This window comes from Coturnix japonica, chromosome 9 (assembly GCF_001577835.2).
Source record: "Coturnix japonica isolate 7356 chromosome 9, Coturnix japonica 2.1, whole genome shotgun sequence".
Lineage (NCBI taxonomy): Eukaryota > Metazoa > Chordata > Aves > Galliformes > Phasianidae > Coturnix > Coturnix japonica.
In genome coordinates this window covers 2,021,889-2,049,301 of record NC_029524.1, presented here as the reverse complement: position 1 = coordinate 2,049,301, position 27,413 = coordinate 2,021,889, and the positions used below count along the sequence as shown (strand labels likewise).

Sequence of the window (27,413 nt, the reverse complement as noted above, 5' to 3'; positions counted from 1 at the left end):
CTGGCTTAAAGTTTCTGACAGTCACTTCTGAGTTCCATATAGAAAATAGGTGAAGTGTTTTTTAAGAGCTGTAGGATGCAAGGACAGTGAAGGTTAGATTTCAGTGCACATGAAGGACTATGGCAAGCACCTTTCTGAGCTTATTCACCAAGAAGTCAACCAATAAATGCCCTGCGAAGTAGCAAACACATCATAGCAGAAAGTAATAACTTTTATCTCCGTAGTGTTTTGCATTTTTGTAGGCAGGTGGTTGTAAAAGAGCGTTTTCCATTTTCTGATTTAAGGGTCATGTGTTCCCAAAGTTGTTTCAGGAATCTTCAGTTTTATTTGCAACTTAGTTGTAGACCTTAATTGACGTAGCTGCCACTGAAATGTCACTTAATACAATGCAGTGTGATACGTAGTCAGCTTGTATATGATATGTATATGATATAGTATATGATATGTTTAAGAACCAAGTCCATGAATAAACGGTTCCTTACTTTAATACCTTTTAATACTGCAATCATGATGGTATCCAGTGGAAAATATCCTTTGCTCAAGTTCAGATTTCACTGAAAAATTCAAGCAATAATATGCTCCATAATTTAACTTCTAAGTTACTGTAGATTGGTTTCAGTAATAACTGATTTTCAGTGAATCACCTGGTATTTCAGTGCGTTTCATCCACTGTGGCTCTGCATAGACCTGGGATGTGTTCTTTTCAGACTAAGTTCTGCTCTTGTGCGTAACTTTCTGGAAATGTCTATTAAATTCCACAGTTCTGGGTACTCTGGATCTGCACCGTAAGCAATCTGACTTTCCCTTTTGGGGTGTCAGTGGAAAAAAATTGTTTGCAAGGAGGAAGCAGAATGGGTCTGAAAAGCAGTAACAAGAAGCTACTTAGCTCATTACCAGTGGAATAATTACAATAATGCTGACATCTGAGCAAGAATGTATCGAGGTAACAAAGTTGAAGCATTTCTCTGGAAAGAGGAAAATATTATTCTTAATTTAAAGAAAAAAAAACACCTGGTGTAATATTTGAATCTGACTTCTGTACTGGAAGGCATTGTAGAGTCAGGGATGAACTGATTTATTAGCATGGATTATACAGAGGAGATGATGCTTAACAAATTTGATTAACTTCTTTTGAGGAGATGGCAGTGAGAGCTGAGAGGGGTGAAGCAGTAGACTTAATCTGCCTGGACATCAGGAAGGCTTTTGATGTAATACTGCATAAAAGACTAGTATATAAGGTTAGTAAATATACTGTTGATGATGAATTCTAAATTTAAAAAACAAACAAACAAAAACCACTAGAAATTCAATTTTGTAGGTTGAAATGTCATAGCAAATGTTGAATCCAGTTTTGTTCTTCAGTTTTCATCAATTACCTGCACTGTAAAATTACAAACAGTATTTCCCAGCTTGTGTAGCTCCTGTATTTTTTTGCTTCTGATTTCATTTCTTCTATTTAGTAATGATTGATTGCTTTCAGGAACTAAATTTAAGGTTTAATAGTTCCTCTGAATCATCTTTCATGTTCCTCTACAAAGCATTGTCCCAAAGATGAAATTAACAAAACTAAAAGATCTGTAACCCCTGCCAGTGTAGGAAAGCAGAACTGCAGGTGTTACCATCTGCAGAAATTCAAGAACAATTTATCTAAGAATCCAGAACCTACTGAGCTCAGTATTGCTACTGAAGGACTTTGAGAGATGTTGCAGATAATGTACAAGATCTGATGTAGTTTATAAAGCAAGACATGTGTCCTTGAAAACAATTACAAGAGGTGGTTCATAGTAGAGGATGTTGGGATCCTCTTGGAGTCAGAAGCCATGAATATGGGAGCACTAAGAGCAAAAGGAAGGAGTGTGCCCTGTCTCAGCCAAGGCACTAGCAGAAAGTTGGAGAGCTTTAAGTGATATTGGTCATGTGCTCAAACAAAAACACTGAGCAAGTAGAAAGGTGCAGAAGTAAGTATTAAGAGAATCCTTCCCTATAGCTGTGATGACTGCGCTAAAAGTAAATATATATCAGTCACTATATTCCCAGCTTTTCATGATCTTGTGGGTTTTGTTTCATTTTCCTACACTATTCATCTTGAGTTGTCTGGGGGAGAGAAGTTTTTTTGTTGATTCCCATCATTCACCAGTGTCTCTTCCACCATGCCTTAGGAAAAGGTCCCTGCAACTTTATTGATTTTTCTTTTAATCTGATTTCCAAAAAGGAAAGTGGAGATGTCAATGACCTACGGTTATGCAGGAGGATGTGGTGACTTTGCTCACCTCTCTTGGGTACTGCATGTTATGGCAGTGACTGGTGCTGCACATCCCGCCAGCATCCTGAGTTGAGCTCCTGGCATGTAGTCTCCAGTCACACAGAACACTGGCGCACCTCCAGCCTTCTTGGTAGACTTTAGTTCAAGAAATGAGCAGAAATTTCTCAACACTTGCCCTAGGACACTTCATTATTGTTACTTGACTGCATGTGTCCAATTAATTTAGTTACATGCCCAGGTTACAAACATGGTCTAGACATTGCGTGTTGTGCTTGAAGCTTTTCTGAATGTCAGATCTGAAGCTTTTAATTGTTAACAGGAAATGATTCACAGGCTATTTCATATCCAGCTCGTAGAAGGAAAACTTAGAGCAGAGAACTTTTGTAGTGCTTCCCGCTAAGCTGCTTAAGTGGTATCCATGGATATATATTATTTCTTGGCTTACAGCTGCAGTTCTTAGAATCATAGAATTGCTCAGGTTGGAAAAGACCACCATCCAGTCCAACCACCCCCCTACCATCAGTATTTCCACACTGAACTATGTCCTTTAATACCATGTGTAAAGTGTAAATTGAACACCTTCAGGGATGATGACCCCACCACCTCCCTGGGCAGCCCATTCCAGTGCCTGACCGCTCTTTTGGAGAAGAAATGTTTCCTAATATCCAACCCAAACCTCCCCTGGCACAACTTGAGGCCATTCTTTCTAGTCCTGTCGCTCTTCAGTGGCCTGGAATTGGTTGGGATGTTGTAGGCATCTGGAGTTATCCAGTGTCAGGAAGAAACCTGAGTCAGTTGATTTGCAATTTACATATGCTGTGTGCATATAAAGATTTGCCATCTGATTTGCTGTGAGGATATTAAGGTACAGAATTAACTTCCTGTTTTACCAGACTTCAAATTAATTATATCTGCGATGCACAATTAATCTCCCTTAGAGCTGTGAATAGGTTATTACATACAGAAGACCTCAGAGAGTATTTGCACAATACTAATTGATTTTAAAAAATGTTTATGGAGGCTTGAAAAAGGTTCTCATTCAAAATGTAGGTAGAAGAGATGAAAAGCAGGATGCCCTTAGTACTGATGCTGGATTTCAAGGCTCAGAAAGGCAGCAAAAATCAAGACTAGTTCATGCAAGAGTCGGTCATGACTGGGGGAAAATTGGATAGGCATTCTGTTCAGTGAGCAGAAAGCCTGCTGTGCTCTTCCTCCAAAAGCAAGTATGTAGGTCTCTCTGAAAGTAATGCATCCTACTTATTTTCATGGAAATTACTACAGATACAAATAGCACAATAACTCCATTTCATAGAGCAAATAGTCAGCTACAACACACTTTTTCAGCAGAGGCATCACCATTAGCTCTGCTTTTTCAGCGATGAGCAAGAGCCTGCATGCTGTGCTTGTAGCAGTCTGCATCAGCAGATGTGACCACTGCCACCACTGATGAAGTGCTCCACCCATCACCTCACTGCTCACATCCACTGTTTGGTGTCTAAATACCATCATCAGCAGTTGCTGAATCCCTGGATGCCACTTTTTCCCCACATAGAGGAATTCAGTGACTCACCTTTGCTCCTTAGCAGCACTTGTCAGACTGCCCCTCTGCTGCCACCTGTCACACAGGAGCAACAGGCAGGAAGGTTCAACCTCTGCTGCTCTCCCACTGATGTCTAGTTCTGACCTTGTGGACCAGCATCGTAACATAGAAACCATTACTCTGGGAGCAGCCCTCACAGCAGAAGCAAAAAAAATTCTGTTAAAGTTAATTTTCAGAGCTGTAGGAAAGAGCATGATGAGTTTTAGTTTTCTTTAATTAATTTGCTAATGAGAAAGCAAAATGTAATTTGTTGGAAGGTATTCAAGTAACTTATGGGTAGCTCAAAATCAAATCCTTCAGGAGATCTTTCACTGCCAATGTTTCATTGCCATTGATATTTAAATAGTGTAGGATTAGGCCAGTCAAAGCCCTTTCACTGAGTTCTACAGATCTGGCACTTGCAGAGGTTATGGTGTCCGTAACTGCTTTGAGCTTCTCCATTTTATTCCTAGTGTCTGGACACGTGGTTTGAGCTTTGATGTGCATTTTAGTCCGTGTTTAGAAATGCCTCTAAGTAGGAAAAGTTTCCACTTAGAGCTGGCACCCCAAAGCAGAGATTGCTGAGATGCTTTCACATTAAAATATATATGTTCAGGTGTAGTTAGTATAGATAGGGAAGAGGTGTTGCACCCTCCTTTTATTGTTTCCATGTTCAGTGCCATTGTTCTTAAAACCAAAGATAATGCTTGATTCCCTATTTCTTTACTCATTAAAATCATTCATTGATGAGATGCATCAGAACTTGTTAGTTTGAGTTTGTGGTGTTCACTGTTTCGTTTTGCCAGTGTTTAGCTTTGAGCTAAGGAAGCTTTAAGACCATTCATTTGACCAGACCATGTTGTAGTCTGTTGTGTTATGGTTTGTCAGTCGCAGCAGTTATAGATTGACATTCGTTCCCACCTTCAGGAGGAAGCCTTGAGGCGACAACGAGAGCAGGAAATTGCACTAAGACGACAGCGGGAGGAAGAGGAAAGGCAACAACAGGAGGAAGCACTTAGGAGGTTGGAAGAGAGGAGAAGAGAAGAGGAAGAAAGACGGCAGCGAGAAGAATTAATTCGTAAACAGGTGAAAACCAGCAAAGGAGATTCCTCATACTGGGGAACTTGCACCTCCAGCCCCCTGACTGATAATGCCACAGACCTAAATCAAAGTGATATATGGATGGATTTGTTTTAACTTTCAGGTCCAATTAACATTTGCTACTTACTTCAGAATCCTTTTTCAAAGCCCTTCTTGATGTTCATCCATTTCTGCCCCACCATGCAGTCATCTTGTTAATTAGCATAGGCAACATCTCAGTTTTAGGTCCAATGCTCAGCAGTAATCATCACTATGTCAACTGCTTTTTTTTTTCTCTTTTATGTTTAAAAAGCCTTTTTTTCCTTTTATTTCTTTCACGTCTCATTCTGTTGAATGCATAACTCTGACTAAATAGTACAAGCAGGTTAAAGAAGGTGCATAGCTTCTAAAAGGAAAACAGCATGAAATTCTGTGGTCTAAACTAGAGATGTCATTCTTTTCCAAGTCTCTTGGTAGAGCAAAGGGGAAACTTGTATTTTGAGAGGATAGCTTATATTATTGAGCTTTCTTGCATGAGAAAAATAGAAGTAAATGAACAATCTGAACATCACAGATTAAAGACAATAGGCCTGTCTCTCTTCTGTCAGGGTCTTAGTGCCACAGAGTACAAGGAATTTGATTTTTCTAAATCTGCTTAGACTATACTTTTCTTTATGTCCTGGGAAGGAAGAGGAGGCTGCCAAGTGGGCACGTGAGGAAGAGGAAGCTCAGCGGCGACTTGAGGAAAGTCGGCTACGGATGGAAGAAGAGGCAGCCAGACAACGGCTGGAAGAAGAGGAGCGAAAGCGCAAGGAGCTGGAACTCCAGCGCCAAAAAGAGATAATGAGACAGAGGCAGCAACAGCAGGAAGCTTTACGACGACTGCAGCAGCAGCAGCAGCAACAGCAACTTGCCCAAATGAAGGTAGCATTTTTCCGTGGTTGAAATTCTTCCTTAGCCTTGTGTGTGGTGTGGAACCAGAGCAGGATTTAGAGTTGTCTAGGCAAACCTGAACAAAACAGAGAGGCCTGAACTTCCTGGGCAGTGGGTAAGTAGTTGATTTAGAGAATGTTGGGAGACACAAGCGAAAGACACAAGCTGAAAAGTGAGAAATGTTCAGTCAAAAGGAGTTCCTTGAAGAGGGATTTGCTGGTCAGTGCAGACATTTGTTCTGCTTCACTGTGAAGGAAGGGCCGGTGTAAAGTTTAGAGGTTTCAGAAGTCTTTGCTATTTTTCAGACAGTTATATGTTAGCTTATTCTTGATGTGCTGTATCTTTGGTTCTGCAGTTTATGAGAGCTACTTGAAGAAACAATTTGTGCTTGAATGTTACTGTATTATTTTATACTTTGAAATGTTGTGTTGAAATTCAGAAGTAACTTTTCCCTGTGCTGTGAGCTTATGTTGTTTTTTCACAGTTATACTTCAGCAGCATTCTATAAAAGGTTTCACAGTTTCTAGTGATGTTTTCTTTTGTCCCAGCTCCCTTCATCTTCAACATGGGGTCAGCAATCAAATTCAGGAGCTTGTCAATCCCAAACCACACTGTCACTGGCAGAAATCCAAAAGCTAGAAGAAGAACGAGAACGGCAGCTTCGAGAAGAGGTAAACACTGACACTAATGGAGTGCAGCTTTTCTGGAGTGGACTCTGTGTGACTGCTGAACTGTTATTACAAGCAATCTTAGGGAGGTAATAAAGGAAAAGTGCTTGAAGAAGGTATTCCTCCAGGACCTCAAATGTTTAGCAGATTGCACTCATAATTGTTAGATGGAGTAATGCTGCTTGGGGCTAATAAACAGCTTGTATTTCACCAGTTTCTTAGTGCATCCTTGTTAAGAACTGTAACATCTCAGTGCATCCTTGTTAAGAAGAACTGTAACAGCTCTAAAACATCACAACTTCAGAATTCTCCAGAATAAACTGAATGCAATTTAGAAGTTATTTCCTCTGCTAGAGTTTAGAATAGTAATAAACTCTTGAAAGCATGCACAAGCATTTTTTTTTTGTTGTTGTTTGCAACAGCAAAGGCGTCAGCAGCGTGAGCTAATGAAGGCTCTCCAGCAACAGCAGCAGCAACAGCAGCAAAAATTATCAGGCTGGGGTAATGTCACCAAACCAACAGGCACTACCAAGTCCCTTCTGGAGATACAGCAGGAAGAGGCAAGGCAAATGCAGAAACAGCAGCAACAGCAGCACCAGCAGCCAAACAGAGTCAGAAATGCTACGGTACGTTCCCTGTTTATCTAATCTTTGTGTAGAAGGCAACAGCACATGACAGTTTTCCTTGTCTGTTCATTGCTGCTCTGCCAGGTCTGGTGCTAATAACCAGGATCTCTTTGTTATGTTTCAACAGCACTCTAACCTGCACACCAGCATTGGGAATTCAGTGTGGGGCTCCCTAAACACTAATCCCAGCAACCAGTGGGCATCTGACCTAGTCAGTAGCATCTGGAGTAATGCTGATACCAAAAACTCAAACATGGGTTTCTGGGATGATGCAGTGAAGGAAGTGGGACCTCGTAACTCGACCAATAAAAACAAAAGCAATGCCAGCCTCAGGTAGGAACTGGGGAAGGAGCTTTTGCCAAGAAGGCTACCACTCCTGACATGATGACTTAGCAATTGTAGCATCTTCCTGTGTATTACCTTTCTCTTTATCACTCAGGATCTGTTTTAGCAGAAGCAGTTAGTAGGTAACCATTCACACTTTATTTTGTAATCTATTTGGAAGATGAGGTGGTTCTTAAATAGTGCTTGCATTGTGTGAACCAGCGAGTGTTGTAGCACTGTGCTATGTACTGTACATTTAGTGACTCTGGTAGTATATCATGTTTTGTGTTTTCTTTATCTCAGTAAATCTGTAGGTATTACAAGTAGACAGAACAAGAAGGTAGAAGAAGAGGAGAAGCTATTGAAATTGTTCCAGGGTGTTAATAAAGCCCAAGATGGATTCACGCAGTGGTGTGAACAGATGCTGCATGCACTCAACACAGCCAACAACTTAGATGGTAAGAGGTGGGAAGGAATGTGGATACTCCACTGTGGGGAAAAACAATATCTAGTTTCTTTGAGCAGATGTTCTGAGTAGGGTAATGACTTCAGTCAAAATGTTTGTAATGCAGTCAGCAAAAAGGTATAATCAAGTAGTGGTCTGAAGAACTGCATCGTCTCTACTAATATCATACGTCAATGAGAACTTGGAAACGTAGTTCTAAAGTCTGCCACCCAGAGCTCTGCTGAGGGCCTTGGTGGTGGATGTATTACCAGACAGATGAATGAGCATCCAGTTCACTGCTTAGTGCAGGCCGAATTGTTGTATGTCCCTGTGCAAAGCATTTTTTATTGCGAAATTGGCTGGCTTTTAATTACTCTGTTTCAGGGTGCATAGAATAATAGCCAGTCTGAAATCAGACTAATCCCTCCTTATAGCAGAGCACTGCAGACATTCTAGCATTTTCAGTTGTGACCTTTGCAAATCCCTATTCTCCAGTGTCTGTATTAAACAGAATTGTGGCTCTGACTGGAGAACCAGTGCTGCCCCCAGGTGCCAGGATTACATCTCCCAGCCACAGTGCCACGGCCTCCTGCTGGAGGAGGGGTGCTAGAAGTAACTTGTTGGCTCCACCTGCAGTGTAGTTATTAGTTGTATCTGGTGTCTGCGGAGAGGCTGTGGATCAGCATAATAACCAACAAGTAGATCTTGCTGCCAAAATGGAAGCAGGTCAAATAGATTTGGATTGGCAACAGAAGAATGAATTATTTCTAGCTCAGTGATACCTTGAAACCTCAGGCCATCAGGGAAGAGATGCAACATGTGAGCTGGAGACCCAGCAGGGGACTAAGCTATGGACACTGTTGCACCAGTTACTCATGACTGTGAAATGTGCCTCAATTGAACAAGCCCAAGAGCATGAAACTTCTCTGGGAGGAAGGGCTGTGGCGGAAGTGTGGCACAGTGTTGCTGTGGGTGGTTTCCATAGTGAGCTTCCATGCCTTCAAGGGTGTGTTGTGTTGTGGGTTGCAACCATATCTCGGAATCATAGAATCTTTAGAGTTGGAAGGGGCCTCAGAGGGCCATCTAGTCCAACTCCCAGAAACTCCCTTCTTCCAGGCCGGTGATTTGCTTTGCCTTTCTCCATGTTAAAAAGCAAACAAAAACCCACAACAGTAAAACTCAATTAACTGTAAGTACTTTAAACAAAAAGAACATATTAAAGGGGGCTTGCAGGTGAGGTAGCTGTTAAACTCCAGTTACTTGCAGGTCTGGTCAACCACCGAGTGCACTCTTAGCATTTTTCAGCCAGGAGAGAATGTACTGATGACAGCACTGTGGAAAGGGAGAGTATTTTCCATTGATGCCTGCCACTGAATTTGAATGATCCTCTAACCTGGTGTTGTGTAAAGCTGGTGGGCTCACGTGCCTTTCAGATTGTCAGTTCTTTTTCCTTCTCATTGCATTAGCTGCCTTCCTAACCCTTGCTTTCCTTGTAGAATGAATGAAACATTGTATTGTGAAACTTTATGGTGTGGAGTTAGCAAGGGCAAGCAGTTTGACATGGCTGCTACATTGGCAAATATTTGAAACAACGATCCAAGGGTTATGTTTTTGCGTGCGCGTATTCACACGTCTGCACTCATTCTCTCATGGTCTGCCTTCTTCTTGCAGTTCCCACGTTTGTTTCTTTCCTGAAGGAAGTAGAGTCTCCCTATGAGGTCCATGATTACATCAGAGCATATCTTGGAGATACTCCTGAGGCCAAGGAGTTTGCCAAGCAGTTTCTTGAGCGCCGTGCCAAACAAAAAGCCAGTCAGCAGCGGCAGCAGCAGCAGCAACAGGTACATCTTGTTTGCTGTAGTCTTTAGTAATAGATAATTTCTGTACTTCAGTCTGAGGAGTCAGCTTTTCTGAATGTGAGCAGGACTTTACAGGTCATTGAATTGCAGAGGATAAAGCAGATTTCATGTATGTATTGCAGAGTAAAATATCCTTTATAATTAACAGCTATGGCCAGCTGTGGAACAAGTAGTCCCTTAGCATGCTGATACACTTTAAGAAGATGGGGTAGGTGTGTTGGATGGATGTATCGGTGGCTTAACGCTACCCTATGTGATGTAGAAAGCAGTTTGGTTTAAGTATAAGTAAAGAAAACTTCATTTTGTAACACTGTCTTTGTTTTGTAGGATTCGGTATGGGGGATGAACCACAGTTCACTACATTCAGTCTTTCAGACCAATCAAAGTAACAACCAGCAATCGAATTTTGAAGCTGTACAGAGTGGGAAGAAAAAGAAGAAACAGAAAATGGTTCGAGCAGATCCCAGCTTGTTAGGTCAGTTTTTAAAACTAATATTTTCTTCGGGGAAAAGCCTTGAGTAGTGTAAGAGTCTTGTTAACCTAAATGGAAATACTGAATTCTAACAGGAACGGTAGCTATTGAAGTCCTTAGAATTTGTTTCAATATTAGAGTTCTTTAAATAATGCATCAGTTTCATGGAGAACTTACTGGATATCTCTGTTGCTGGGGCAGAGTGGGCCTCAAAAGAGTACGATGCACGGAGCACAGGATACTGATACTGATGTAAACCGGTGACTGCACTACTTGATCGGAAGAGTCTCTTGTGCATTCTTTCTTTGCCCAAATACAGCAAATACAACAGATTAGGAACAGGAGTCCTGTAGAGAACCTGTTTGTAGTCCTTGATGTAAAGAGCAAGACAGGCTTCCTCTGTCAGCAACATTGTATGTACTGGGAATAAATTCAGAATGAACCTAGAAGTTGCCTTTAAAAAAAAAAAAAGAAGGTGGGGGAGTGGGAATAGATTTAATCTAATTGTATTTATTTGCCTTTTAAAACATTAATATAGTAATAATATTAATTTATGAGAGATGAAAAATAACTTCAAGGACTCTAAAGACCATGTTTTCATGTACTGCAAGTGGTTGTTTTCTGAGACAAGAAGCTGCCTATCATGGATGTGTGGCTGTTCCTTTAGATACCCTGGACTTGTAAGGGTGAGGTAGAACAAATATATTCCAGATAGATCTGAAATTCCTGTTACATGTACTGTAACAAATACATGTGAGATAACTGGCATTCATAGTGGCATGAGGTAAAGAACTGAACGTTTTCTTGTGACTGAGTGCTAGTAGAGGTGAGTGGTAATGTGAAGGGTTACATTTCTGAGCCTCTTGTGCTGTCTGTCTGCAGTGATATGCTTTTGTATAACAGAGGTGGTCAAGAGAGCATTATTCCCATCTTCCTTGTGAAAAGGCCTCTTCAGTACCTGTTTTTGTTTGGAAACCTTCCAGCAGTTTAGAGATGTCAACTCCAAAGAGGAAAGGCAGCTTAGCTGACCTCCACCAATACTATTCAATTCATGCTAAGTATTTTTCACGTTTACCCAAAAGATTCTTCTAAAAGAGAAGCGTGCTTTGTTTCTTGGTGATGAGCAGTCAGCTTCTTGAGGCTTGGTTGCCTTTATTCTTTCCTACCTTTCTACACATTCTAACCATCTTAGTCAGAAACAATGGTCAGGGTATGAAGGGGGAGAAAAAAGATAGAATGTGGTCACAAGTTCTGAATTGGAGGCAGTGGAGGTGCTGACATCAATTACTGGTTTTGTCCACCTTTTAAAGTGAGGATAGTTGTTAGCATTCCACTACACCATTCACACAGAGTTGTGGGGCTTGGAAGGAGACCTCTGGAAATTATCAAATCCAGCCCCCCACTGATGGAAAGGTTTATGTTAAGTGTCCCTTCAGAAAGAAGGGCATCATTGAGTCCTGTTGCACGCAAAGCTTAGCTAAGGTTTGCTTGTTGAATACATTGTGCCCACATCTGTGCTGCGTGTGATAAAATGGAAACTGGGCACGTAATTGGTGCACTGGTGCTGCATAGCTCATACTTGTGTAAAGCAGCTCAGTTATTTTCACGTGTAAGGCACTCTCCAGAGCAGCCAAAGCCATGCCTTTTGTTTCTTTCCTCTTTGTCCTCAACTAAATCAGTGCAACAACTAAAACATCCTCTCTTCTGATGCTGGAAAGAAATCACTAAGTGCAATTATGACGTTTCTGCAGGGAGATCTAGCATGTACAGCTTCTAAAATATGATAAAAATGATTCCAAAGGTTTGTAGCTGCCACGAGAGGGAGCCAGGGCAATTTACTCACCATACAGAGCAGGGAGCTTTGGAGAAGCTGATGGCTGTGAAAATCGGTTTGTTTTGTGGCATGGAGGAAGTTGCATAGCAGACTCAAAGGCAGTGAAACGCCAGGTGTGTGTTAAACAACCTTTGCACAGAAAGGATTTTTCTTCTTTCTTACACTTTATATGATGTGGGTACAACAAAACGCCAGGATTTCAGTGTTCAAGTTGCATCGTGTGAAACATCAGAATTCTTCCTTGTAGAAAATGCTGACAGAAGAGTGAGGAAGAAGTTCAAACATCCTCAGCACTGTTATGAGTTCATGTAGAAGTTCAGATGTATTTTGAGCCCTCTCTGTAGCCCTTTATACTTCAATACACATTCATGTTGTCCTTCTGAGCCAGGGGACTTTAAATAACAAAATAAAGCTGTGGAAATGCATGGGATTTCTGCATGCACCTGTGCTTCCAGAGCCAGGAGTGGAATTGCTCATTGCTCCTGAAGTGCTGAGCATGAGCAACACTTCCGAGTTCACACAGCATCTGTTTCTACCTCTTGACTGTGTAAGTGGTGTGAAAGGTGCTTTGAAGTACCAGTTGACCCAGACACGCTGCCTTGCCAAGCTGCATCTCCACAGTGCCTAGATCTGGCACTAACTCTTCAGATACCTCCTCAGTGAAGGTTGTGACTGTGCTTCTGTCAATTGTGTTACTTAACTAAGTATGTGGTTTATCTTTGACTTATTAAAGAGGGGAAAAAAACAAACAAACAAAAAAACAAAAAACCAAACCCCAGCAATTTGGGTAACTATATCTGTCCATATGTAATTTTCCTTTGGGTTTTTACTTGGTGTGTTTTATTCACTTTAACAACTGCTGCATATAACAGATGTGTTGCATCATATAACATTTACCACAACCAGATTTAACACAACTCCTTTTTGGCTTGCAGGATTTTCAGTGAATGCCTCATCAGAGCGGCTCAACATGGGAGAAATAGAGACTTTGGAAGACTACTGAGCATGTGCAAATCAACTGGCTTTTGCTGCATCTGTTAACCCTGGATTCTCCATTTTGGACACAGTACTCTCCACCATGCGTTCTTTGCCTCGCAGTGAATCACAGAATTGGTCATCTCAGGCTGCTGCTTCTGGCTCCAACCAGCCCTTTCTGCCCAGGACTGCACGGGTGCTCCTGCTGTCTTGAGAATCTGCTCGGGAGTCAAGTGAACTTTGTTCGGAGTCCTGGGAGGGTGGGAGATCAGATTTGTTCACAACAAAGCTCATTTGGGCAGCAAGCTTTCACTGTGCTGTGATTTCTTCTTCTACTGACATACCTGGAAAAAAATCAATTGGGATTCTGCAAAAAAACCGTTGCTTCTCTCTCCTGGTTACTCTTACCACATCCAACACTTGCACAGTCGTGAAGAGAGAGTTTGTGGTTAACAGATGTTGGTCAAAAACAAAATGCCACACAGTTACTGACTTCTGCGCTCCTTCAGGGCAAGAGGTGCTCTCCCAACCAGGAGTTGCATTCATAAGCTAACCTTAGAACTGGCAACAGCAGGAGAAGGGCGGTGGCGGGCACAGTTTAGCTTGGGTTGGTTTGAAGTTGCACACCCCCCTGCCAGCCCTTCTCAGCACATTATTTTTCGGAGGGAACGCTCGAGTCTGTCTTCGTTAGGTGGTGATGTTGAAGCTGTCGGAGTTTCCTGTCAGCATATCCAGCCTTCTTGGACAAGTGGGGACTTGTGCTCTCGTGGGGAGGAAGAGGGGGGATATCTCTTCTTTCAGGTTGAATTTATCCCTTGAAATGGTACCTTCTGAGGGTTAGGACCAGTTTATTTTGAGCTCTTCTCCTGCAAATTTGTCTCGTTTAAGAGACAGTAGGATCTTTACCACGTGGATCTCTAGTCTTTGGTGTGAGTGAACACTGGCTTTCACATCTGAACCCCTGCAGTCTTAGCTAGTTGTCATTTCCAACAGTGCTTTGGTTAACAAGCGGAGATGCCCTTTTGTAATGGAAAGAGACTGTGGAGGGCGAAGCTAAGTGCAGTGACAGCCCTGCTTGTCTTCTACATGTAAAACTACATCACGCGCCTTTACTTGGATCCATAATGTTTAAGTATGGAATCACAACCTTCCTCTCTCACCAGAAGATTGCCACCACCTTCCTTTCTGCACCCCCTCACCCACGTGCACACACCACACAACCAATCTAAAACTGCCAAATGCACTTAGTTTCAGCCCCCTGGTCCCATCTCCCATTCCCAGAGGGGCAGAACCTGCAAAGGGAGCCACGCTACAGGTTTGGTGGAGGTGTGTGAAGGTCTCTTTGTCGTCACTGCCTAAAGAAAACAGCCTGAGTTGCTCAAGAGCAGTTTGGCTTTGAATTTCATTTTGTTTGATTTATTCCTTTTTTTGGGGTCACCTTCTCCTCCTCCTCCTCTCTCTTCCCCCAGCCCCCAAACGTGTACAGTAACTATACAGAGACTGCTGCAGACTTGTATATAGTTTTTGGATCCAATAGCATGGAGAGACTCGGAACTGTCGCAAATCTGGTCTCCCTGTCTCCTTTGCTTTGTAAATTCATAAAAGGGGGAAGAGGGGTAGTTAAAATGTTTACAAAACTTTAAACTCCCTCTGAACTTTTGCCAGTGTGGGAGGGGGGGGGGGGAAAGAGAGAACTTAAATAAAACCTGGTTGTATTATATCTGAGAGCAAATCTTCTGCTTGCTTTTGTCAAAGCTGAGTTTTGAGATAATTCCTGGTGCTAAAACTGACCCAAAACTCAACTCTGATCAGCATTCGTCACGAGATGAGGAAATGCACGGGATGTGGAACAACTGCTGCTTTATTTCTTCCCCGGTGAGGAACACCGGTGGTTTTTTCCTGCTTGATAATTCCAGAGTTCAAATAAACAGCAGTCAGTTGAGATTGGACAACTTTGACAAGAAAGCTTTAATTTCTGTCCCCCTCTCTGCATACAGGAACATGTGTGTGCCCACTTCTTAATGCAGGAGAGGTGAGGCCATGGCTGGCTTTGTGTTACTGCAAACCTGTGCTCGCAGAGCCTTCCTTCTGCCAGCTGCTAACCACCCTCGCTCCAAAGGAGAGCTTTTATTCCCCTCCTGACATAAAGGCCCCACGGACTCCTTGCAGGCTTCCCTTTCTAGACTATTATCTTTTTTTCTGCTGCTTGGTTTTGAGTGGGAAATGTGAGTAAAGGCTAACGATGAATGTTCTTCAGCCATTCACATGGCAAGAAATACCAAGTTGGTGAAGACCTAACTGTCATAGTTCTGAGTTACGTTTGGCTGTGGTCTCGGGGAGAGCAGCGTGTGTTGAGGCTGGTAATTTGTTTTAAGATTCCAGTTCACCTTAGTGTATGAGCTGTCTGCTTCTGAAGCACTTGGGTGTTGTAATGGTATGGTCTCATTTCTGCAAGCTAATTTCAGAATACTACAATAAGCAAAAGCCTGTTAATTTCTAGCTCGGTTGGGGAATGTGACCAATCCAGTGACTGCTAAATGGAAACACAGCAATGCAAGCACGGAAAAGGTGCATTAACTTGTCATGCCCTGAGGACCTTGTTGGGGCTTCAGAGAGCCTGTGGGTAACAGACCAGGAGGGAAGAGAACTGGTTCTCATGTATTTTACCATGCTGACTTCTGTTTTTGCATGAAGGTAAGACGATGTGTTCAGATCATGTGCTTGGATCACCTTACCCACCTCGTCACCCCCTCTGGGGCAGAAAGGGCCTGTTTCAGTAGCAAAGGTGTTTGTTTCAGTAGAGTTGGAAAAAACAGGAGCTACAGCATTGTGACTGCAGCTGATGTATTTATGCACTTCAGTCTCCTTTTCAGACAGGACATGGAGCTGGATGGCTAACGGGGCTGTGCTGAGCTCTGACACATGATGCTGAGTTTGATGCAAGAGATCTGAGGTTTCTTTTGAGCATGTATCACCAGGTTATAATCCCAAACTTCATTTTATTGCAGGGGCGGTGTGCAGTCCTCTGGTTTTCCTGTGTCCCCTCACAGCAAAGCACTGTTACTGTTAATGGCAGCAGGCAGAGCCATTTTAAAGGGTAGCTGAGCTGGGTCTGGCTGCTTGTCAGCCAAAATGCAGGGAGATCCTTTCCTAGAAAGCTCTGCATCTGAAGCATACGGTAAAGCCATTATATTTTCAGCAAGGAAAGAACTGATATTGGGGATGAGCAGAAGTGAAGTGTTTCATCCTCAGACCATCTCGTAGTAATAGCTTTTTAAAATACTTGTGGAATTCCTCTGCTGGCAAACCAGTATCCTCCCTAAGTTCTCTCCCAAGTCTCTATCAGTGCATGTTTGACTGAAAACAAACCTCCATTTCCTCTGCTGGGAAGCTCTCTGTGCCCACCTGGGGGGGCAGAACCAAGGGATGGAGGGCAGAGTGCTGTGGGAGGAGGCGGTGTCTGTTCAGCTCAGCTGGGAGGATGCTGCTGTGGTATGGCATCACAGATCCAATGGAAGATGCCAAGAAGGGACAGTTGTGGCTCCTAGTCCACCTCTGTTACACCCACAAAACAGGGATGCCATGGAGCTGCTCTGTCTTAAAGTATTTGGTTAAAAAGATGGAGTTTGTTCTTTTGCTGTGCCCAGCTGGGTCAGACCACCCCCGCCTGCACACAGGAGAGCCCAGCCCTCATGGTGTGCTCGGTTTTGGGTATGTGCCCCAGTGCAGCTCGTGTTGTCCCATGCTGGGTGCTGGCTGTGGGTAGGCTCAGGGCTGGGTTTGCCAACAGCTGCCCGGTGTGCTGGCAGCAGGGACCCTGCGAATGGCCTGGCTGCCTATGGGCTCGGAGGCACAGGTCCTGGAGGGTGGAGCTGCCCTGGGAGGAGGTGTGCTCGGGGATGCAGAGAGGGGGAGTCTGCTGGGCTGCACGCACTCTGTCCACTTGCTGTTGTGAAGGAATTTTTGACCTGACCAGACCCAGTTTTTTATTATACCAGTGAAATTTCCAAGTTGTTTCCTACTTGGAGGAGTTTAAGAATTCCTGCCAACGCCTTTCCAGAGGGAAGCCATGCTCTGCCACAGAGCCCTGCGCCTGCTCCTGCTGACACTGTGCTTCCTGCTGCCCGCTGCACTGGCAGGTAAGGGTCTGCGTTTGCATTTGAACCCCAAAAGGGGAGATCCTCACTAACTGCCCCTGCTCTCTATCATCCCGTCCTCCTTTCCCTCCCTAAAACCTGCCGTATGTACTTATTGAAATATGGTTGAGTGATGGAAGTTGATTTTGGGTAGCGCTGAGTAAGAACGTACTCTCCATCCTGGGTCCACGTATCTGCTGGGGAAACCTGGATAAATCCTGTGCCTTCTGTTAGGCTGAATAGCAGCGGTGCTTGTGTGAGTGCTGGCAGCTGCAGCCAGGTGTGCTCTGTGGTGGGGCTGCTTGTTTGCCTGCTGATCGTGGTAGGAAATCATTCGAATCATGGAGAGAAACATTTTCCTCCAGCTCAAGACTGTGTGGATCTCTGGTGCCTTCTGTGCCCTCCCCAGTGCTGCACATACAGCAGTAAAAAAGCATCTGTGACAACGCTGAGCTCAGCCTGAAGCTGAGCTGTGTGCATGGTTTGGGTTTCCAGCCAGAGGTGGCTACAGAGAATGGCCCGAAACAGCCAACAGGCTGCAAGGGGAGCACGGCTGGTGTGAGCCCTGTTCTGTTGGGCACTCTTTGTTGAGGAGGTTGTTAAGTTTGGCCCCATCTGCTCCTCTTAAAGCCTCTGAAATGCAGACAGGGCCGGATGGGTGGCTCAGGCCAATGTGACAGCAGAGCACAGCACCTCCTTACCTGAATTATTCTTCTGACCAAGAGCTGTAGGAGCAGCTCCCTCACAGCCCGTTCTTACATCTTGCCCTAAATAGTGGCTATGTTCCTTCTCAAACACCAGGCTTTGGTTTTCCTCTGCTGCAGCATGTATCATAGCACCAAGTTTCAGTTTGTTCTGTGCTTGTGCTCCCCCACAGCAGTGCTCCTCCCACAGACCAGGTGAGCTCTTTGTCTTAACTGCTTGCTTTTGCTCTGCAGGCATCAGCTGGAACAGTTCGGTGGAACTCTGAGCTGAAATTCCTTCCCCTCTGTCTTCCCCATGTTGGCTCTCTGTGTGGGGCTGGGAGCTTTGCTCTGGTGGATGTGTGCTTGGATGCAGGAGCACAGCAGAGGCTCAGTGCTAACTGTTCCCTTTCCAATGTGTGAGGCCTCCTTACGTTTGTTCTGTGCTACCTCTGAGCAGAGCCATGGGGAACAGCCTCTCCAAAGCAGAACTGGGCTCTGCTGTGGACGAGCACTTACCCATCCCTGTCTGTCTGCACGGGGCTGTCAGTGCACAGTGGAATTTTTCTGCATCTCACTGTGTTAGAAGAGGAAATTTCCTGCCTTGTGCTGACAAAGAAGGGAAGAGCATGCAGGCAACTCTGCACCCTGGGCGCGCACACACACACACACACACACACACACACACACACACAGCCCAGCCTTTCTGTAAACAAGTTCCTTTCACATTCATCAGAACCGCAGCTCGCACTTCCAGCGCTGCACACCACAGGCTGCCCTTTGTGTTCCATCAAGGCCTCCTTTCAGCCCTGCTCTGGCCCTGTGCCTGCTGCGGCTACCTGGGGCCGGCCAGCCCCTGCCCTCCGTGTGGGCACAGCCCTGCTCAGCACGGCCTTCCATCCTCATGGATGTAGCACTGAGGGTTGTGGGTCAGTGGTTGGACTGAGTGAGCTGAGCGGTCCTCCCAACCTTTGTGATTCTGAGGGTTCAGAGCCCCGTGTGAAAGGGCAGAGCAGCAGGAGGGCTCTGCAAGGCCGGGCTCTGAGTCGTGTGTTTTGTATGTGGGCTCCCAGGTTTGTGTTTTGAGCTTGGATGGAAATACCTTACGCTGCAGTGGGGCGGCCTGGGGAGGAAAGCAGCGGAGCAGGAGATGCTATAAAGGATGGGAGAAGGCCTCATCCGAGGACTGTTTTCTGTAGCAACATGGTTTTGTTCTCATGGATAACACAGTGAGAGGGTTATTAGGAAGCTCTTGAATCTTGAGCACTAGAATGTGAGAAGTGAATAGTTTGTAAACTTAAAGCTGCGGCCATTCCAGCAGGTCTGTTGGGGCTGGATGCAGCTCCTTGTAGTCTCCAACTGGCTCAGTGCTGTGCTCCTTGTGAACTGCTGACACTTATCATCTCCTGGCCGAGGTTACTGGGCTGGAGGTGGGCAGTTACTCCAGAAGGCAGCAGGTCACCTCCTTGTAACCAGTGTAAGAAGTTGCAAACATCTGCAGCCCAGAAGAAAAACCCCGGGGTTCTGAAAGGATGTGAGCTGTGAATTTGGCATCGAGTCAACCTGTAAATGGCCACGAGAGGCGGAAGGGCGTGCGACCTCAGGTTACAGCAGGGTGTGCTGCCTCTTGTCAGGAACACGAGCACCTGTCCTCCTCTATCTCTATGGAGTTCTTGGGCGAACAGGAGCAGGAAATGCTACTTTGCCATTGATACTTGGCTTTCAAGTTTCAAAACCTCTATCCAGCTCTTAAAAATCACCAAGATCGTAACAAAAATTAGACTGCTTCCTCCTTATGTGGCTATCAGAAAGAAGTCCTGTGCCCTGCTCTGAGAGCTGCTGTGATTTCTCCTGGAGTCTACAGAAGAGATCTCCGGGTCCTGGTGCTCTCTGAAAGGGATGCACATCTCCAGCCCTGCAGGGTGGGTTGGGAGAGGCCCTGCTGAGGGCACGGGTGTTTCTGGGGAGCCTTTGTGGGGTGCAGAACTCTTGTGGAGAGCACAGGATGCGGCCTTTGACATGGGGGTCATGGATGGGCTGAGTGTGTGAGTGCTGCCCCGAGTGGGTCACTGTGGGAATGGCACAGAGCTCAGCCTAGGGCTGCTGGGCTGCTGCCGGGGCCAGAGCTAAGCTGGGAACTCAGTGATAATCCTGTCGTGGCCATAGGTGCAGAAAGGTCTTTCCTGATCTACCTCAGAGCAGCACTCTGGTTCTGCAGGCAGCTGTGAGTAAGGCCAGAGCTGCTCCTTGGTGCTTGCTGGGTTGTGAGATGCTGCTGCCACGTCCAGAGCAGTGGCTGGAGCTGATCCTCGTGCTCACCCCTCCTGCACAGACAGCTCAGTGCAGCCTCGTGCAGGGCTTGCTGTGCTGCTGCCAGGTGGCCCCGTCCCTCCGGCACACGGCAGCTCTGTTTCTCATCCCACACTGTTGGCTCCGACTCTTCTGTCCTTTCCTTCTCGGCCCAGAGAACCACCGTGTCGGTTCAGGTGGGTCCTGGTGTTGGATGCTGCTCATTCCTTTCCCGTCTCCTCCCATTGCTGTGTGACATTCCCAGTGGTTTCACAGGGAGCAGAGGAATGTCTCCTGCCGCCGCCAGGGCCCACTTCAACAAGCCGGGCATTGATGGCAGCGCTGCGCTCAGCCACACAAACAGGGAGGGCTGCGGTGCCTTCCCCAACCCCACGGGGGGAAGGAATAACAGGATGTGGATGGCGACATCAGAGCGCAGTGCTGCTTTCATCTCCTGGCACGGGGTGGGGTGGGGGGGCAGAGGGAGCTGGGGCTCCCATGGGGGCTGTGTGCTGTGCACCCTCTGCACCCCATGCTGTGTGAGCACACCGACTCCAGCCACCCGCACACAGCAGTGACTGTGGCTGTCCATCTCCCAGCAGAGCACCTGCGGGGCCCGCTGCCCACACTGTGGAACGAGCCTGCAGAGCTGCCCTCTGGATCCGGCCCCTTCGATGCCACCACCACCGCCCGGCTCTCAGATCCCACCGCCTTCACCCCATACACCTCCGAGCTGGAGCCCGAGGACACCACCCACCTGCACCGCCTGGATGCTGGGGACGGTACGGGGCTGGATGCTGGGGTTGGTACAGGGCTGCCACTCAGGAAATCCTCACTGTGCATTTGCTCTTTCTGGGCCTGCCACCTCCTGGGAGGGGGCTGGAGGTGGCCGGTCCCATCAGCCCTACTGCCTGCTCAGGGCCATCTCCCAGCCCCAAAGCAGGTGCTGTGGCCTCCTCCTGCCTGGGTCCACACTTGGCGCTACTGCATGTGCCCGAGCCCAGGCAGGAGTGTGCATGGGGCCACACTGCATGGGGGACAACGGTACTGGGACACCTGGGGGCGGGGGAGGGGTTGACAGGAGGGTGTCCTGGGGGGCCAGGATGTGCAGGGCAAAAGGGGTGAACCCCACCGCCCTTCCCCTCACCCTATTGTGATTTCTATCCCTGCAGGCTCCCTGGGGCCCGGAGCTATTGGTGCCATTGTCATCGCCTCCCTCCTGGGTACGTCAGTGCTTGTGGCCTTGGTTGTCATCACGCTGAGAAAGTTCTCTGCCTCCTGAACCCAATAAAAGATTTCTGTACCACAGCTGCCCTCTGTCTGCTCCCCATCTGCACCTTAGGCCCAGTGCAGGGCAGCACTGCTGCACCCGCATTGCTCCTCATGTGCTACTCTGCTGGGAGCACTGAGTGCTGTCAGCTCTGCTGCAGCGGTGTCAGCCCACAGCTGGGTGGGCTGCAGAGGTAATGGTGCTGGGGATGGTGCTGGGGATGGTGCTGGGGATGGTGCTGGGGATGGTGCTGGGGATACTTTGCACAGCACTCCTTGGTGGGAAAGGATTGCTCAGGTGTTGTAAGTCACACCTGTGTGTTACCTGGCCCCATGTTCTCATCCCTCCCTTCTTTTCACCCCCTGCCTGTGGTCCTGCAGTCACGCTGGGGCAGGGACCTGTGGCGCTGACAAGGAGGAAGGAGATGCCGGCACGCTGCTCTGGTGCTGGCTCACTCAGCTATATTTCATCACACAGAAAACGAGACGACAAGAAGTTCCCCTCAGTGCCCCGCAGCAGCCTGGGGGGCTGTGGGGGCTGCAGCTGTGTGCCCATGGAAAGGTGTGTGTGGCTGAGACTGAGGAAATAACACTGGCTGCCACTCGGTGCCCGGAAACAGCACGGCCTGAGCCTGGGGTTTGAAGTCATAAGAAGTCACAACAGAGCTGGAGCAGCTGGAGGGAGTCCAGGGTGTGAGGGGACAGCGTGAGGCAGCCCTGGGCCCCTCTCATCCCACAGGCAACACAGCCAGGTGCTGGTATCCTGATGGTGGGGAATCTGGGCTCCTCCACTGGGGTACAGCTGCTTCTGGTAGGTGAGGGAGCCCTTCTGTACTGCCAAACAGCCCCTGCGGGGCTTCAGCACCGGGCTGTGCTGGCTGTGGCTCTGCCAAACTGGATGGGCTGTGATGTGCTCAGTTCGGTGGGTAAGCCCATTGCATCAAGCTGGAGACCCTCCCTGGGGCCCTGTGTGTGGTGGCATGGAGCTGCCCCAAGGGAGGACCCGCTTCTGTGCTCCCTTTGCTGCAGCTTCCACCAGCTGTATCCTGGGCTCGCTGCACACCCCTCACACAACCAGGACCCCACGCTGCTCTCTGTCCCCTTCCGCAATACAGCCTGCAACCGCTGCAGCACACGGCAGTGCCTGGAAGACTCCTTGCTGCGTTACAGAAACACCCAATAGCCCCGGTTCCATAACGGGTGGTGGCTGCAGCTCAGGACCAGCACAGCCCATGCTGTGAGCCCAGTGCTCTCTGCTGTGGTCACACGTGGGGCTGTTTGTGCCCTGGGCTTCATGCGATGCTCAGTGCCACAACTGGAACAGGTGATGGTCTGGCTCTGCTTGCGACAGAGGACCGTGTATATACATGAACTGTACAGGGAGGCTGCACACAGCTGGAGGTGTGGGTTACAAGCATGCAGGCGTGTTGCTGAGCCTTCTTACTGTGCAGCACAGCAGCTCCTGGGGTGCTGCCAACTCACCGCATGGTGCTCGCCCACCGGCACTCCTGGAGCCCTGCAGTGTGCCACAGTGGGTACAGCAGACACCATGTGCAGCCTGTCTTCCCAAAAGCACTGGATCAGCCTGGGAATGCCACGGTATCACGCTTCTGCAGCAGCTGAGGGAGGGGGTGAGCCATGGGGCAGGACCCAGATGTGCTTTGAGGCCTTCAGGTGAGCAGGGGTGGAGGCTGGGGCCTCTGAGGTGGGGCTGCTGGTGGAGCAGGGCTGTGTTCAGAGCGCTGGGGAGCAGATCGAGGGTCTACAAAGGGATGCCTCCATCAGCTTCACTGGGGAAATGGGGTCCTGGGGGCTGTGTGAAGGGGTGTCAGGTGGTTCCTCCACTGGAATTCCCACCCCTGTGAGGTGCAGCTTTAAGAGAGCCCCTCACTCAAACGGTAGCGATGAGGTGTCAGTGGGCAATGCTAATTGCTGAGTTCTATTTGCTGCCCCAGGTTCCCTCGCTGGTCAGCTGGCTGGCACCCAGGGCCTTCATGTGGTGCAGTTTGGGCTCATGCTCTTTGGAAAGGGGTGATTTCAGCCAGCCCGAAGCACTGCTCTCCAAGGAGGGCTCAGCACTGCAGAAAGCACGGCAGGCCGCCTGGGAATGGAGGTCCATGCGTTCAAAGGTGGACGTGCTTGGTGTGGCACACCAGGTCCCATGCCATGGCCCCCAGCACCATGGCTGTGTCCCCCCAGCTGGCAGCCTCTGTCCTCTGCCCCTCTCCCAGGGCTGCTCCCCACACGTGGGGATGCCAGCAGTCATTGACGGTTCCTGCTGCCCAGTTTCCTCCGCTGGCTGTCATCTGACTTGTGCACCCGGAAACATTCCTTCAAGTTCTGGGCTCGGATTTTGGGGTTCAGGATCTCCTCCCCGATAGAACTGGGGAACCAGCCCCTCTCCTGGTCGTGGAGCCGCTCCCCAAATATCCAGCCTAAGCAGAGACAGAGAACAGGGGTCAGTGGGGAAGGTCAGAGCGTCACTTCCACCCTGGGACGGCTGCTGTGAAAGAGCCCACAGAGCTGGCAGTGCCTTCTGGAAGCTGCTGTTGGCTGCTCAGGGTAAGGACAGCTCTGGGTTACACATTGCTGGCTGCATCAGCCCTGCCCTGACCCAGGGCAGCTTGGATTTGCAGAGCATTGGGAGGAATGACATCCTTGTTCTACTTTCAGCTCTCTCAGCTGCAATGCTGACGTTGCCTTCTCTCTCTGTGGCTAAAGGACCCCTCCTGGCTGCCCAGCAGCTGCCTACCCAGGGAGAAACCCACCCCTCGGCTCCCGTCCCATCCCCCGTACCATCATCTGTCTTGTCCAGGATGTTGAGGACATCAGCCAGCTCCAAGGACAGCTCATCCGGCTGCTGGGCCACGTAGGGGTGGACACACTGGATCTGCGGGCAATCTGCAGGGAGACAGGGAAAGAGCGAGGGATGCACAAGCAGCTCAGGTGGGTGTAACACTGCAAGCTCTGTGAATGCTCTGATCCAGTGAGCAACATTGCTGAGGCCATGGGGTGAGGGGAGGCACAATGGGGAGGAGTGCTGCAGGGAAGGGAGCTGGGCACAAGGCTCTGCACTGCCATCCACTGAGCAGCACAGAGGGGTGGAGGGGGCTGCTGCAGCCCAGCCTGGGCTGGAGGGGAGCAAAATCAGAGCCAGGACTGGAGACAAGTGGGTGCTGGTGGGAGCCCAGGCAGAGGCCGGCTTCCAGAGTCTGGGGCTGGATGGGGAGATCAGCACAGAAAGGCCCTGGGTAGGGCTGAAAAGCCCTGGACACAACACAGTGACTCTTACCAGAAAGTCTGGATGTAAATGAAACAAACTTGGTCCTCCGGTTTGGGGCCAGTGAAATCATCCAACGCTTCATCTCACTCCTGGACAAGGGTGAGAATTGGAGGTCATGAGCACGAGAAAGTCCCAGAGACTGCAGACACCTCCCTGAGCAGAGGCAGCCCTGGCCTGGTTTATCATCCTCTGCACAGCTCAGTCTCACAGACGTCAAACCTGCGTGTGCCCTGCATAATGTGACTGACATCTCTATTTTCAGTGCAGCAAAGCTGCAGTCACATGCCTGGGAGAAAGGTGCAGCTCACTACACTGGGGGCTCATCTCCCTGATCCTGGTGTTGCAATGTGCTGGGGGGGTCGGCTGCACCCCCAGGCCTGCAGGACTGTGTGGTCTCAGGTGGGGCTGCTGTCTGCACGAGATGTCAAGAGCTGTCAAGCAGCAAAGTAACATCAATCTGAGGGTGTGTGACCTCCAGTAGCTGTGGAACTGGTGGTGCATGTGCACTTATATAACACCTCTAATTGTGAAGAGCCGTGCCTAGAAAACAGTGAGCCTGCTAAGACTCGGGTCAATGAGAAAGTCAGGCCCTGAGCTCCAGAACACCCTTGTGAGTGAGCCAGCTTCACTTGTGCATTCGAGTAGGAGAGAATGAAGACGGCCTCGCAGGAGTGATGTGCAGGGCCAGCTATGCAGCCTTAAGGCCAGCTGCAGCAGTGGCACCCCACCTGCCTGGCCCTGGTGAGCTGTAGGAGCTGCTCCCCTTGTGGAGGTGCAGGGAGCACACGGTGCTGAGCCCAATGCAGTGCTGGCATGGTACTCACTGCGACGATGCCTTCAGCATGTAACTGGCCTCCCGGTCATCGGCGTTCTCCAGCAGCCTCAAGATGAAGACGTTGGCCAAACTCTGCCCCTGGTCTTCTAACTCCTCTACCCGAAGAAGCCCCCGGGGCGCCGAGTCGAACACTTGGTACTTGTCTCTGGGAGAGGTTAAAGAGGAGAGAAGGAAAAGTATGGTGAGACAGTTTGGCTTCATCCACCCAGATGTGTACCTGGGGACAGACCCAGCACCGCTGTGTGGCAGGAGGAAAAGGGACGAGCAATGGCTACAAAACCCCACTGCAAAGCAAGAGAGCCTCTCCTTGCTCAGCTTTTGTGGTCCCACATGGCCTAAAGCAACTTGTTTGCTGTCTGTGTGACCCATGCTCAAAACACAGACAGTGCTCCTCCAAAGGGGTCTGTGAGGCTCAATTCATTCCTATGTCAAATGCCTCCGTGTTCTTTGGATACGAGCTGCAGTAGAAGCAAAATGTTTCCAGGCATGCAGACACTGCAGTGACACGTCTGTAAGAAACAGGACTGCCGAGATGCTCCCTAATGGTGAGTGTGGTTAATGCCACAAAGAACGTGCTGTTCTCTGGGCCCTGTTTGTGTTCACTCGTCTCTAGCTGCACAAAACACAGTCCTAAGCACCGCGCCATTCCTGAGGCAGGTTACATCATATCAAATATAATCCCTGGCTGCAGGCATCAACCGATACCCCTCCCTGCTGCTCAGATTTTCTGGACTCTTAGAGATACAACTGACTAAATATGAGCTGTTCCTCTGGCAGCGATGAGTCAAAGCTGACAGGAAGACGGGCCTCCTGGATCAGCCCACCAGCCTCTGGATCTCGCTGCCACCCCACATAAACCAACCAACACACATCTCTTACCCTGCTGGGAGACCTGTTTGATACCTGTTTGACCCCTGCTTGCCACGAGGCTCCATCTGGAGAAGATGCTGGCCATGATGCTGGCTCACTGACAGTGCTTACAAAGGGCTCAGAGCACCCACGTGCTGCCTGCGTTTTGCACTCACCCTGGAATCTGCCGGCAGATGACCAGCAGGTCGTTGAAAAGGAACAGGTAGATTTCTCTGAAGAGTTTCTTGGTGCGAAGTGTCCGCGACGTCTTCGGGCCGTTCATTTGCTGCAGCTCCCCCTGCTTCAGCAGCCAGCGGGAGTGAGAGATGATGGGCACAGACTAGGAGAGAGATGAAGGCAGCCGAGATCAGAAGAGCAACAAACCCGTGGACTTAAGTGGTAAAGATGCTGAAAGCAGCAGGAGATGCAGGAGGAAGTGAGTTCCATCAGAATGACTCGCAGTGCATTGGATGGAGAGCTACACAGGGTGCGCTGTGCTCTGCCACCCAGCCCACAGCCCAGCACAGGGTGTAACTGCTACGATGGTGACACAGCAGAGGCCCAACGACAAGCAAACAGTTGAGGATAGTGGTGTTGGAGTGCCAAGTGCCAGATTTAAACACCAGGCTACGCCCTGCAAACCCAATCCTGTCTCTGGTGCATCCGATGTCTCATCACCTGGGCTGAACCTTCCTGGCCAGAGAGGCCGTCTTTAAAAATAGCTGGATTTTTGGCTACAGGAAAACATGTTGAATGAATTCTCACTGGTTGGGTCCCTCCTGGCCAGGAGGAGATACTGCCCAAGCAGCAACAACAGCACTTCTGTTAAAGCTTTACCACACAGCAGGGCACTGAGGCCCTGGCACTGCTGCCCAGAGAAGTGAGGGTGCCCCATCCCTGGGGGTGCTCAGGGCTGGGCTGGATGGAGCCCTGGGCAGCCTGAGCTGGTGGAAGGCAGGCAGCTCATAGCAGGGGCTGGGGCCGGGTGGGCTGTAAGGTCCCTTCCAACCC

At 48.4% G+C, this 27,413-nt stretch overlaps 3 protein-coding genes across 16 annotated transcripts in view; 2 read left to right on the top strand and 1 right to left on the bottom strand.

Moving 5' to 3' along the window:
* Window positions 1–13,370, top strand: part of GIGYF2 (GRB10 interacting GYF protein 2) — a 67,660-nt gene extending 54,290 nt beyond the window's left edge. For 6 of the 10 annotated variants that reach the window (XM_015871141.2, XM_015871140.2, XM_015871139.2 and 3 more), the window contains 10 exons: window positions 1,137–1,238; window positions 4,770–4,928; window positions 5,610–5,846; window positions 6,404–6,526; window positions 6,946–7,149; window positions 7,277–7,482; window positions 7,777–7,931; window positions 9,590–9,759; window positions 10,105–10,252; window positions 13,019–13,370. In XM_015871141.2, coding sequence (XP_015726627.1) covers window positions 1,137–1,238; window positions 4,770–4,928; window positions 5,610–5,846; window positions 6,404–6,526; window positions 6,946–7,149; window positions 7,277–7,482; window positions 7,777–7,931; window positions 9,590–9,759; window positions 10,105–10,252; window positions 13,019–13,086 — 1,572 coding nt within the window. In that variant the 3' untranslated portion in view covers window positions 13,087–13,370. The remainder of the gene's footprint in view (window positions 1–1,136; window positions 1,239–4,769; window positions 4,929–5,609; window positions 5,847–6,403; window positions 6,527–6,945; window positions 7,150–7,276; window positions 7,483–7,776; window positions 7,932–9,589; window positions 9,760–10,104; window positions 10,253–13,018) is intronic. The other 4 variants (XM_015871145.2, XM_015871144.2, XM_015871142.2 and 1 more) reach the window with 2 other exon arrangements.
* A 1,767-nt stretch (window positions 13,371–15,137) lies between these two features.
* SNORC (secondary ossification center associated regulator of chondrocyte maturation) lies at window positions 15,138–21,637 on the top strand. Its single transcript, XM_015871160.2, has 3 exons — window positions 15,138–17,197; window positions 20,766–20,948; window positions 21,339–21,637. Exons 1-3 carry the CDS (start codon window positions 17,128–17,130, stop codon window positions 21,446–21,448), a joined length of 363 nt encoding a protein of 120 aa, XP_015726646.1. The 5' UTR covers window positions 15,138–17,127; the 3' UTR covers window positions 21,449–21,637.
* Window positions 21,638–21,875: 238 nt separating this feature from the next.
* Window positions 21,876–27,413, bottom strand: part of NGEF (neuronal guanine nucleotide exchange factor) — a 33,724-nt gene continuing 28,186 nt past the window's right edge. For all 5 annotated transcript variants that reach the window (XM_015871147.2, XM_015871148.2, XM_015871149.2 and 2 more), the window contains 5 exons: window positions 26,579–26,742; window positions 25,543–25,698; window positions 24,728–24,807; window positions 24,232–24,336; window positions 21,876–23,870 (listed from right to left, as the gene is read on the bottom strand). In XM_015871147.2, coding sequence (XP_015726633.1) covers window positions 23,698–23,870; window positions 24,232–24,336; window positions 24,728–24,807; window positions 25,543–25,698; window positions 26,579–26,742 — 678 coding nt within the window. In that variant the 3' untranslated portion in view covers window positions 21,876–23,697. The remainder of the gene's footprint in view (window positions 23,871–24,231; window positions 24,337–24,727; window positions 24,808–25,542; window positions 25,699–26,578; window positions 26,743–27,413) is intronic.

Coding starts and splice junctions, on each gene's coding strand:
- SNORC (XM_015871160.2), top strand. CDS start 17,128: ATGCTCTGCCACAGAGCCCTGCGCCTGCTCCTGCTGACACTGTGCTTC. Junction 17,198..20,765: donor GCTGCCCGCTGCACTGGCAG/GTAAGGGTCTGC, acceptor TCCATCTCCCAG/CAGAGCACCTGCGGGGCCCG. Junction 20,949..21,338: donor CCGCCTGGATGCTGGGGACG/GTACGGGGCTGG, acceptor CTATCCCTGCAG/GCTCCCTGGGGCCCGGAGCT.